Source organism: Populus trichocarpa, chromosome 1 (assembly GCF_000002775.5).
Source record: "Populus trichocarpa isolate Nisqually-1 chromosome 1, P.trichocarpa_v4.1, whole genome shotgun sequence".
NCBI lineage: Eukaryota > Viridiplantae > Streptophyta > Magnoliopsida > Malpighiales > Salicaceae > Populus > Populus trichocarpa.
Genome location: NC_037285.2, coordinates 38,375,435 through 38,388,237, shown reverse-complemented (window position 1 = coordinate 38,388,237; position 12,803 = coordinate 38,375,435). Strand labels below are relative to the sequence as shown.

The 12,803-nt window shown below is 32.8% G+C and overlaps 2 protein-coding genes across 2 annotated transcripts; one reads left to right on the top strand and one right to left on the bottom strand.

The window, feature by feature from the left end:
- The first annotated feature begins 4,978 nt into the window (after positions 1-4,978).
- LOC18095377 (pectate lyase) lies at positions 4,979-7,003 on the top strand. The gene is given in 4 exon segments (XM_052453316.1): positions 4,979-5,156; positions 5,247-5,981; positions 6,113-6,254; positions 6,645-7,003. Coding segments are annotated over 4 exon segments (1,230 nt in total). The 5' UTR covers positions 4,979-5,055; the 3' UTR covers positions 6,897-7,003.
- A 4,444-nt stretch (positions 7,004-11,447) lies between these two features.
- Positions 11,448-12,587, bottom strand: LOC127905106 (predicted GPI-anchored protein 58). Its single transcript, XM_052451525.1, has one exon. The coding sequence runs from the start codon at positions 12,336-12,338 to the stop codon at positions 11,541-11,543; it is 798 nt and encodes a 265-aa protein (XP_052307485.1). The 5' UTR covers positions 12,339-12,587; the 3' UTR covers positions 11,448-11,540.
- Positions 12,588-12,803: the final 216 nt, after the last annotated feature.

Genomic DNA, 12,803 nt, shown 5'->3' with positions numbered 1-12,803 from the left:
ATTGGGTGAATTATCAACATTGGTTTTCTTAAAGACAAGAACAAAACCTTCCAAGAACCCAAGAAGATCATTGATGTTTAGAAATGACAAAAATTGGAGCTGCCAACTTAAATAATTTGACCTATCAAGTTTAAAGGATGATAATGGTAAGGTATGGAAAATATTGAGAGGGTTATTAATATCATGTGAAGGTAATAAAGAAGACATTCTGTGGAAGCAAAATCAAATATAGGGTAGCATGAGTTAGAATGGTTCTGATACTAAGTTAGAATACTACAATGAGAAGAGTGTTTTGTATTATTATGTTATGATCAACTTAACTTAAACATTGTACATTAGCTTGTATTTATATACATCGGTGCATTATAAAAGAGTAAAAGAAAGAGATAAGTGTGGAGCTAATTTGGTTTACAATTATACATAATCATAACATATATTCTTCAGGAGTTATCGCACCAGATTTGTCAAGATTGACTGCAGATCATAAGGGAGTTTGATTTGAAATTTCCTAAATATAAGTTTCCTTATCTAAAACTTCCTAAATAAGATTTTCCTTATCAAGTACCTTAACATATAGTTATCGTATCTATCATACCATTCTTTCTAAAAGATAATACTTGGAGGGTAAAGTTAAATAAGTCAAAACTTAAAAAAAAAACTAAGACCTTTAAGCCTAAAAGAGTTCCTAATACAGAGTTACTTTAACATTTACCATAAAAAAATCACCTAATACTGGTGATGAATGTGATGATTTTATTACAAACCATCACATCTCCTGGACCTAGAAAGAAGGTGAAAGAAAGTTCAATTATCCAGAACTTAGTTTAGAAGAATACAATGAATAAACACATTAGTAAGAAGGGATGATGCATAACCATACACTTTACCAAGAAAATAGGTTTTGGAATTGACATCCTCATTAACAATAGTCAACATCATAAAAAGAAGAAGTTAGAAAATTTGTAATCTAGATGTAATAATTGGATAAATATAATGCATTAAAAAAATATAGACATTAGAGAATTTTTTTTTTATCCATAATTTTTTCAATTCAAACTTATTCAACCTAAATTAATACCTTTAATTATTATCAATCCCACATGAAATTAAATTTCCAACTTAACCATAAAATTGATACAAAATAATTGGTACCCATTAAATTACTCATCATTTCTCAATTCTAACACACTTAAGTTATAAAATCACACTTAATTTCATCAAGTGACAAATTAAATTTATTTCTTCTAAAATCCAAAATAAACCTTAAAATACAAGTCATACATCAATACAACAAAATTACCATTATAAAACAACCAAAACACTTAAATATATAAGAAATTTTTTTAAAAAAAGTACAACAAATTTCAATAAATTAACTTTAAACATAAATGGGTTAAAACTTGAATGGGTGGGTTTGCATACTTGGTGAAGTGAACCTTGACAAGAAATTGAACCAAGGGAGGGTGGTTGGGTTTACGCTGACAGGTTAGGTGGTTGGATTTTAGAGGAGGGTTGTCTAAAATTTAAAGAAATGGGTTTAGAGTTTGAATTGAAATCGAAGAAGGAGGAGGAGGGGAGGGGGATGGGGGATAAGATAGGCATTTCGTGTTTTAAATCCTTTTAAAATCGCTGAAAATGTTTTTGTTGGCAATTTCATTGGCAAGTTGAGACGTCAGCAATGCCGATGGAATTTTTTTATTTTTTAATGTTATCGTCGTTTCAATCTGAAAATACTGATGAAAATTTTCCATTGTAATTTTCATCAGTAAATATCAACATAATATTTTCCATTAGTCTTCCATTGTTTTTCCTTAATTTTCTGTTAGTGATTGTCCGCAAGGATTTATGCGTCGCTGCCACAATAACTTTCATTGATCAATGTTGATTTCAGCAATTCATATCCAATTTCTATATTGTTTTGATCTCCAAACACCTTAGAATCATGCTAAGGACATTCAAAACCAATTTTGAATATCAAAATCATGTTTTAATCAACTCTAAAATCTCAAACAAATCAAATCAAATCCAATAATCCAATTGTTGTCATGGGACTTGTCTTTTCTTTTCTTTTTTATTCTATTTCTTATGATGAAACTATCTTCAACAAAATTCTATTATGAAGAAGAACACATGTAATCCAATATTTCCAATTACATGGTTGAAATGTTGCTTATCAAAGCTTTATTTATCTTTATTTCTCTTTCCTCTCTTACATCAAATGATGAATTTTAAGAAAAATGAAGTCTAAGGATTATTTCATACAAATCTTGAATGTGAAGGACCAGAACAAATATATATCTTTAAAAAATCACTTAATTTGTTTAAAAAAAAACAAATTTGTTTAACACCAAAATATGAAAAAATATGGTTTTGCTACTCATAAATATTATAGAACAATATTTCAAGAACAAAGACCATTTGTGTGAAAATAGCAAAGAAAAAGTAAAACACTATTTTCTTAAGGAAATAGGGTTAGAGTTTGAATTGAAGAAGAAGAAGAAGACGCGGGGGAGAATAGAGGACTGTCGGGTTTTAAATCCTTTTAAAATCGTTCAAAATGTATTTGTTGGCAATTTCACCGGTAAGTCGAGATGTCAGCAATGCCGATGAAATATTTTTATTTTTTTAATTTTGTCATCGTTTCCATTATAAATTACTGATGAAAATTTTCCATCATAATTTTCATCAGTAAACATTAACAGAATATTTTTCATTATTGTTCCATTGTTTTTTCCTAATTTTCTAGTTGTGATTGTCCACAAGGATTTATACGTCACTGCCGCAACAACTTTCATTTATCAATGTTGATTTCATCCATTCATATCCAATTTCAATATTATTTTGATCCTCAAACACATTAGAATCATGCTAAGGACATTCAAAAACCATTTTGAACATCAAAACCATGTTTTGATATACTCTAAAATCTCAAAAAATAAATAAAAAAACAAATCAAATCCAACAATCCAATTATTCTTATGGGACTTGTCTTTTCTTTTCTTTTCTTTTCGTGGTGAAACTATCATCAACAAAATTCCATTACAAAGAGGAACACATGTACTCCAAGATTTCCAATTGTATAGTTGAAATGTTGTTCATCAAAGCTTTATCTCTTGTTATTTCTTTATCTTCTCCTACATCAAATGATGAATTTTAAGGAAAAAAAAATGAAGTCTAGGGATTATTTCATAAAAATCTTGAATGCAAAGGACCAGAACAAATATATATTTTGAAAAAATCACTTAATTGTTTTTTTAAAAAAACAAAGTCATTTCACACCAAAATGTAAAACAATGCGGTTTTGCAACTGATAAATATTATAGAACAATATTTCAAGAACAATGACCATTTGTGTGAAAATAGCAATGAAAAAACAAAACACTATTTTCTTAAAGAAATGGGGTTAGAATTTGAATTGAAGAAGAAGAAGAAGAAAAAGAAAAAGAAAAAGAAAAGGAGGGGGAGAAGAGAGGACTGTCGAGTTTAAAATCCTTTTAAAATCGCTTCAAATGTTTTTGTTGGCAATTTCATAGGCGAGTCGAGATGTCAACAATGTCGATGAAATATTTTTGTTTTTTTTTTAATTTTGTCTTCATTTTCATTGTAAATCATTGATGAAAATTTTCCATCATAATTTTTATCAGTAAACATCAACAAAATATTTTTCTTCGGCGTTTCGTTGTTTTTCCCTAATTTTCTACTTGTGATTGTCCACAGGGATTGATACGTCGCTACCACAATAACTTTCATTGATCAATATTGATTTCATCCATTTATATCGAATTTTCAATGTTATTCCCTAATTTTCTACTTGTGATTGTCCACAGGGATTGATACGTCGCTACCACAATAACTTTCATTGATCAGTATTGATTTCATCCATTTATATCGAATTTTCAATGTTATTTTGATCTTCAAACACCTTAGAATCATGCTAATGACATTCAAAAATCATTTTGAACATCAAAACCATGTTTTAATATGCTCTAGAATCTTAAAAAAAACCAAATCAAATCCAACAATCCAATTATTGTTATATATAGGACTTGTCTTTTCTTTTTTTTCTGTTTTTTTTTTTTTTGTGAAACTATCATCAAGAAAAATGAAGTCTGAGGATTATTTCATATAAACCATGAATGTGACAGACTAAAATTAATATATATTTTCAAAAAACCAACTAATTTTTTAAAACAAACAAAGTCGTTTAACACCAAAATATAAAACAATGTGGTTTCGCTACCGATAAATAATATAGAAAAATATTTCAAGAATAATGCCCATTCATGTGAAAATAGCATAGGAATAACAAAACATTATTTTTTTATATAGTTTTTTTTTGTTAATAATAATTAAAAGGTTACGTGATGTCATGTAACATGCTTCAATACGAGATTTGGATAAGAATTTTTTTAAAAAATTAAGAGTAGCTAGCGAGTGAGAGATTTTTTAGTTCATGGACTCATTTAGGGTTGATAAAAAGTTCAGGAGGTCCCCTCCCACGATATTTCCTCCAATGATCATGATACCCAATGTATCTAAAAAGAATCCTTTTGTTTCCTGTCTCAAATTTAATTATTCTAAATAGGAATTTAGAATTCAAAGAAAGGGTAAACTTTCCCTCTCTATTCATTCATTATCCAAACCTAAACTGTTTAATTATCTATGCCCTAGCTCCACGGACTGTCCAATATATCACCATTGCAACTCACACAACGTACGTTGGTGGAGGAGACCATTTTCCAAGCCACCACCTAACTATTCGGTCCCTAAATTCTTGTATCCTCGCCACCTCGTACGCATCAATGCAATGTCAGGTTTCCCAATAGAGAGGGTGGTTTGTCCATGCCACTACGTTTCATCCACCACTTGTCAACATGATGGATTCCAGCTTTTCCGGTGTACTCATTTAATTTCCACCGTGATATTTGTTAATTTTGCTGTTAATCTCTGTCCAAGAAATACTTTGATGGTTATATAAATTTAAATCGTTGAACAACTATGATAGTGTAGTAGCAAGCTCCTGAAACACGCATCAAATTCCTAGACCCTTGTAAGATGCCGGCGTTCTTCTCCCTCTTCCTCCTAGTCATGATCTTACATGCCACTATAGCATTCTCTAGACATCCTCCGGTGAGAATATCAGAAGCAACCAAATGGTGAGTACTCGCTAACAATAAGTGAAAGATTTATGCCATGTATTCACAAGATATATTCTGTGAGCAACTCGTTTTGTGTTAATTAAACAGGAGCTCAACGAGAAGGCAGCTGGGAAAAAACACATGCAGAACTGGCAACCCTATTGATGATTGTTGGAGATGCGACCCAGATTGGGAAACTAACAGGAAAGTGCTAGCTGATTGCGCATTTGGGTTCGGGCGCAATGCTGTGGGAGGACGAGATGGCAACCTCTACGTAGTAACAGATTCCGACAACGATGACCCCGTAAACCCAATTCCAGGCACACTCCGCTATGGTGTCATCCAAGAAGAACCTCTGTGGATCATCTTTGACAAGGACATGGTCATCAACTTGAAGGAAGAACTTTTCATGAATTCACACAAGACTATAGATGGTCGGGGGCAAAACATCCAGATAGCGGATGGTCCTTGCGTAACCATTCGAAACGTCAGTAACATTATCATACATAACATCTACATACATGGCTGTGTGCCGGGCGGAAACGTCGTGGTAAGAGACTCCACAAATCATCACGGTCTGAGAGGCAAGTCTGATGGGGATGGGATATCGATATTTGCGGCCAGGGATGTATGGATTGATCATTGTACTCTAGCTAACTGCCGTGATGGACTTATAGATGCTGTATTTGGCTCAACATCTATAACAATCTCAAACAACTACATGTTCAATCATAACGAAGTTATGCTTATGGGTCACAGTGATGATTTCATCGATGACAAGAACATGCTAGTCACAATTGCCTTCAATTTCTTTGGTGAAAATCTGGTTCAAAGAATGCCTAGGTAACTAATTTTATCATTCTATAACAAAACTGCACAGGCAAATGTAAATGCTAATCATGCTTCCTTTGCTTCTCTTCATTCCTAGAATTATCAGGGAATCGCTAACTAAATGCATCTACAACGTCTTACAGGTGCAGGCATGGTTATTTTCACATTGTGAATAACATATATACTGGTTGGGAGAAGTACGCGATCGGTGGAAGTGCCAGTCCAACAATCAACAGCAAAGGAATGTTTTTATGGCATTAGACAACAATGACACAAAGGAGGCAAGTTTTTCCATCTTAAAAGTAACTAAATAATCACTTCCATTCATGCAAGATCTTATGAGCAACAAAAGGAATAGGGTTTTATCAAATTTAACGAAATGAAGGTCATCTTTAGCGACAGATAATTAATCACTTGACAGTTACCTCATTTCCCACTTATGGAATGGAGCAGTTCATTCTTCACAGATGGATAAGTGAATGAAGTCAAGTTTTAAGAGATAAAAAAAAAAAAATGGGTAGTTTCAAATCATTGACACCCTTCAACTGTCCCAGCTAAATAGCAACTTACCAGGTCGTGCTCAAACTTTAACCAGCAGAGGATCAGAACAGACCTTGAATTCATGATTCAGTGGAAACTACCCTTTTTGTTCCTAAAAATTGACTTCACTTTCAGGTGACTCGGCATGGAAGCCTGACTGGATATGAGGAGTGGAAGAGCTGGAACTGGAGATCAGATGGAGACGTGATGCTCAACGGTGCTTTCTTCACGCCTTCTGGCCAGAAAAATCCTGCAAGCTACATAAAAGCATCAAGCATGGTAGCAAGACCAGCTTCATATTTAACAAACAATTCTCCGCAGGCCGGAGCTCTTAAATGTCAAATGGGTTACCAATGCCGAGGCTCAATAAAATTTGCATCACTTTGAATTCTACCACTACAGTAGAATTAGCTGAAACTTAGGAATGCAGTATATTGGTCGCAAAGAGGCACTCAATTGGGATGCAATCATAAATCAGTCAGGATTTTACTTAACTGAAGCTTTGACAATCCCTATGGCAGAGAAATCAAGGGATAAAAGACCACTGTTCTTGACAACTTAGTAAAAGAATCAAGGGATAAGAATCTGTGCTCATCTTCATAACAAAAGGGAACCGGCCAATTCTTCCAGTTTTCAACTCTAAAATCTCATCACTCAGTTTGAAACATGTAACAGTCTGCAAGTATTTGCCTCAATCCTGCCTGCAAGAAATGAAGCCATATGAACACAGGAAATAAAAGGGGAGGATGGAACAGGAGCGGCATGATAAGAAAGCTTATTTATGTTTTTAGATGAAAAAAATAATAATAAAATTCAATTGGGAAAGAGATATTTCTCTCCTATGACTGCTTTAAGCCTAAAAAACTTCCTAATACAGAGTTACTTCAATATTTACCATAATAAAATCACGTGATGAATGTGATGATTTGATTACAAACCATCTCATGTCGTGGATCTAGAAAGAAGCTGAAAGGAAGTTCAATTATCCAGAACTTAGTTTAGAAGAATACAATGAATAAATATAATACATAACCATACACTTTATAAAGAAAATAGATTTTGTTTCTATAGAAATGAACTTGTTTTTATCCCCGGTCATATGCTTAGAACAACCATTATCTAAAAACTAGGTTTTTTTTTTTCTATCTTTAACTTATTAGATTTTGGTACCCAAACTCTTTTGGGTCCAGCTGGGTTTGGCAAAACAATAAATATACTCACAACCCGTACAAACTTGACTGGTCTAATAAGAATATTATGATTTTTCAGTTATTAACTCATTAGTTTGTTCAACCAAACTTTCATTTTCTGTCTTCAACGGTTTTAGTTCTTGATCCAAGAAAATGATCTATTTACTAAGCAGAACAATTTTCTTTAAATGTTTTTTAAATTCCTTTTGTAAACCAACATACAAGTCATATAATTCATCATTTACCTCATCCCTTTCTTCTTCACAATCTTCTTTAGCCATGAGATATTTGTTTCTATCTTCTCTAAAAGTATCTTTTTCTTTATCAAAATCATCATTATCATCATCACCACTCCAAGTTTTTGCCATCATGACTTTATTTCCTATCTTCTTGGAGAATTTCTTTAATTTTTAATGTTTTCCCTTTTCTAGCAATTAGACACTTAAAAGTATAATGTTCTGGTTTATTGCATTTAAAATATTATGGAGTTTTTGTTGAGATTCTTATCAAGCATTTTCTTATTAAATCCTTTTTTCTCTTGAGAAATTTTTGAAATTGTTTCATGATTAAATCTATGTCTTCATCTTCACTATTACTTTCACTTTCAAAGTTGGATTTATGACTACTTTTGAGTGCTACTTCTTTCTTCTTCTTAGTTGTTTCTTCATCATTACCTTGAAGTATCATTTTATAGGTGGTTAATGACCCATGTAGTTCATCAAGTTCTATCTTATATAGGTCCTTAACTTAATAATAGTAGTCACTTTTGGCTCACATGTTTTTGGTAGACACTTGAATACTTTTCTTACTAGTTCAACATTAGAAAAAGTTTTTCTTAATTATTTCAATGAATTTATGATGTGTGGGAATCATGTCATCATATCAGTAATTTTTTCATGTTCTTGCATTTTAAATATTTCAAATTGATGCATGAGTCTATCTATATTTGATTCGTTTATTTATAGAGTTCCTTCATGTTCTATTTCTAATCTATCTAATATTTCCTTTGCAGTTTCACATGCAGTAATCTTGTTATACTCATTTACACTTAAAGCATTATAGAACAAGCTTATAACTTTACCATTCAATTGTACACGTTTTCAGATCTTTATCATCCTAATCATCTTCAAATGTAACTATTGTTTTACCTTCCACTATTTTAAAAGGAATGTGTAGACCATTCACAACCACTCTTTATAGCTCATAATTAGTTGACTAGATGAATATTATTATTTGAGCTTTCCAGTAGCTGTAGTTCCTTCCATCAAAGAAAGGTGACCTATTTTTAGATTGTCCTTCCAAAAGTTCGTTGCCTATAGCTGTCATGGATAAAACTATTAAATCCAAAATAAGAGCACCACGACTTCGATATCAAATGTAAGCAATAAAATCAATCGAAGAGAAGGGTGAATTTGTTATAGTGAAGATTTTTTTCAAAACAATTTCAAGTTATCCTATTCAATACAACCTTACAATAATTATGATGTTTGTTTCATAAATCAATCACATGTATAGAATATGCATTCAATATAAAATAAAGGAGAAGAGTAGAAATTTCCACGGAATATTTTATCCTTGTTCCTCATAAAATTGTAAGTAGTCTAGTCTTCATAGATGGCCCTGAGATTTTCACTACTTGATGAATTTGTTTGTTTGATCGTATAAATCTTCTGGTATTGCAATCTTGTAAGTTCAACCTCTATAATTGATTCTTAACTTAATTTTTCTACTAACAACAATGGTTTTTTATACTTTTTCTATATCTTCTTTTTGTTTTGTTAGGTTGTTTTTTTCTTAACAAACATATGTTCTACGTTATATAAATCATTTTCTAGTCGTTGTTAACCTCCATAATTCTTGCTTTGCTAATCCTGATTCCTTTAATTTAGCTTACCAAATAGGTCTTCTCAATAATTATATGGCAGCTGGTTTATCTCTTCACCAGTGTTACATTGATTATTTTCATTTCTTGAGTTGATTCCATGTAAATTGAATAATATGATCTTCTCCATATAATATGGAATTAATTCCATTTTTTCTTTTCTTTTTAAGCTTGTTTTATGTACTATGAACTTCAGCTTTTAAGTTGTTTAGTTTCTTGGAATTTCTCCTTTGGTTCGGGTTAGTTTCTAGGAAGATTGGTTTCTTATGGCTTGACATGTGTTGCACTTATTTTTCTTATGGGCGTGGGTTAGTAGTAAGAACTTTTATTGCTAATATGGACTAGGCCGGTAAAATCTCTTCCATGACCTTTTGCATAAAGTTTCAACAAAAGTTGTACATATCATAATTCAATTTCTCCTACACAACTTATAGAATTATTAGTAATCATCTTATGGTTTGTAATCATGAAAATCACAGCCCTTGAGACACATTGAAGCTCTAATTATAACATTATCAATACCATAAAAAAGATCTCGATGACATGAATCCAAAAACCAAAAATTGAATTGAATAGAAAACAATATCACAGACCACAATATATCCTTTTTTTCTTTTCTTTTTTGCAGGTTTAAAGGAAAAAACCATATTTGTTGAACTCATCTCTCTAAGATAAAACCCATATACACTAAGATTAACTATTTTGGTGATTAGAATGTTGTCGGTTGAACCTTTCTCTGTCCTTTTTCTTTTTTGATAATTCTTTCTCTGTTCTAAACATCTAGTAACTAAAACATGATAAAAATAAAGTTTGGAACTAAAATGTAAAATCCTTAAATGATAGGAACCAAATATGCATAAAACTTTAGGGATCAAATTTGATTTTTCCTCGTCTTTTGAACAGTGAAAATGAAAAACAATTCTAATTTTGGGTTAATTTTGATTCTTGTTCATCTGATTTTTTTTAACTATAACCTAAAATTTTATTTTATAATATTAGTCTTCAATTTCAATTTAATGTCAAAATATTCTTAAATACTTTGTACATGTGAGAGTATATAAAGTGAAACAAATCATAATATATAAAACTATAGCAATATAACATACGAGAACGAAGTTGCAAAAAAATTAAGCTTGAAGACCAAATTGAAAAAAAAAATCTAGGATATAATAAAAAAATCATAAAAAGTTGTGTAAATAAATTAACGTGAAATGATAAAAGAGTAAAATATTGATATTATAGTTTATAGTGTTAAACTATAATATCAATATTTCAAAAGAGGGGGGATGGAATCTTTTAATATTGTCTCGACTATTTCATGTTATTCTCGTGAGAGTTTTCATATCTCTCACTTCATGATAGTTTGGTATTGTGTTTTAATTGTGTTTTTAAATTTTTTATTATTTTAATGTGTTAAGTGTCTTTTTATCGCTTTGATATATATATATATACTTTTTATTTTTTTTCCAGGTAAAAATATTATTGTATTTGCAAATTAGTATTCATATTAGATTTACAAGTTTTGTTCATCTGATTTGATAAGCATTATTGTTCCAGGTCGGCCGGGTTCTGGATCAGGCCGGGTTCTGGATCAACCCACCGGGCTGGGCCGGGTTTTAAAAATATAATAACGCCATTTTATATGTTTGGATTAACAACAACGAGTGATACCTTACTATTTATTATTTTCTCTCATCCATTCAAAATCCAATTGTTCAATTGATATTATTATTATTATTATTAGAACTTCAATTTACTTTAATATAAACATGCATCAGGGTTCTCTTGATCCACCAACAAACCCCTCCTCCTCCCCTGCTTTGACTCACCCATACATATTTATTATTAAATGGATAGAAAAAAAAATTGATGGAATGGAAATCTTAAAATATATAACAAAATAACAACAATAATAACAATAATTATGTGAAAACAGAAAATTAGTGGAGGAGTACTCATTTATATTGCCAAAGCCAGGGCAGCCCCACCCACCAACCCACTCAAAATGACCCCAACCTCATACAAGGACCTTGAACCCGACTCGTCATTAACCGACGGAACCTTTGCAGTTTCTGGTGACATACTACTCTCAGTAGACGGGCTCGGAGGGCTACTACTGGAAGGGAAAACCATAGGGGCCTCCGCTGGCGTCGCAGAACTTGATGGAATGCTTGCCGATGCCTCCGGAGTCGCTGCAGTAACCGGACCCTCTGTCGACATTGGCGGAGCCCCAAGTGGTGCCAATGTAGGAGCAGTCACCGGAGTGGAAACCGCTGGTGATGAAACCGGAGGAGAGCCAGATGGGGCAGCGGCATTTGGCGAGGGCGTTGGAGGGGAGACGGTAGGACTTGGTGGGGAAGTGGATGAAGATCGAGATGTAGCCGGAGATTTTGAAGGGGAGACGGGAATAGTTGGTAGGGAAGTGGATGGGGATGGGGATGTGGCCGGAGATTTTGAAGGGGAGACGGGAATAGTTGGTAGGGAAGTGGATGGGGATGGGGATGTGGCCGGAGATTTTGAAGGGGAGACGGGAAGAGTTGGTGGGGAAGTGGATGGAGATGTAGCCGGTGATTTTGAAGGGGACGATGGGGGTGAAGTTGTGGACGGAGAAGGAGAAGAACTAGAGGGTGATTTTGGAATTGATGAGGATGTGGGCGATGGCGCAGGCGCATTGTCCCCATTTACTGTAAAATTAGAGTTTGAAATACAGAAAGCAAAAACAAGAAGAAGAAGAACGCTGTGCATATGCTGCAACATCTTGATTGAACCCTCTGAATGTTAGTCAGTCGCTGCTGTTCTTCTTCTTCTTTTTGATTATTTGAAGTGAGTGGAGATGGCAAGAGTCTCGAGGGAGGTATATAAAACGGTATGTGACTAAACTGAACGTTGTGCTTTTTTGGCTCCTATTGGGGAAAATGGGACCGTTGGATTCGATTATACGACAGGATTCAATGGGAAGCAGTGAAGTAGCCGTTATTGAGGGGGGCGGCTTCTTGTCTTGTTGACAGGACATGACATAAGACTTATCTCTCCACAAAAAAATAACAGTTTCATTTCGAAGATGATAAAAATGAGAAAATCAAATATAATTTGAATAAAAAATAAAAAGAAATAGAATAAGAAAAGAAAACGACTCTTGAGCTGAAAAAAGGCATGGTGAGTTACAGCCCAACATTGTCATCTTGTAAAGGTAAAGGTGGCTATAATCCGGTCAAAGTTGCA

Bases quoted from the DNA above. Each gene is read 5' to 3' on its own strand.
- LOC127905106 (XM_052451525.1), bottom strand. From the start codon at position 12,338: ATGTTGCAGCATATGCACAGCGTTCTTCTTCTTCTTGTTTTTGCTTTC.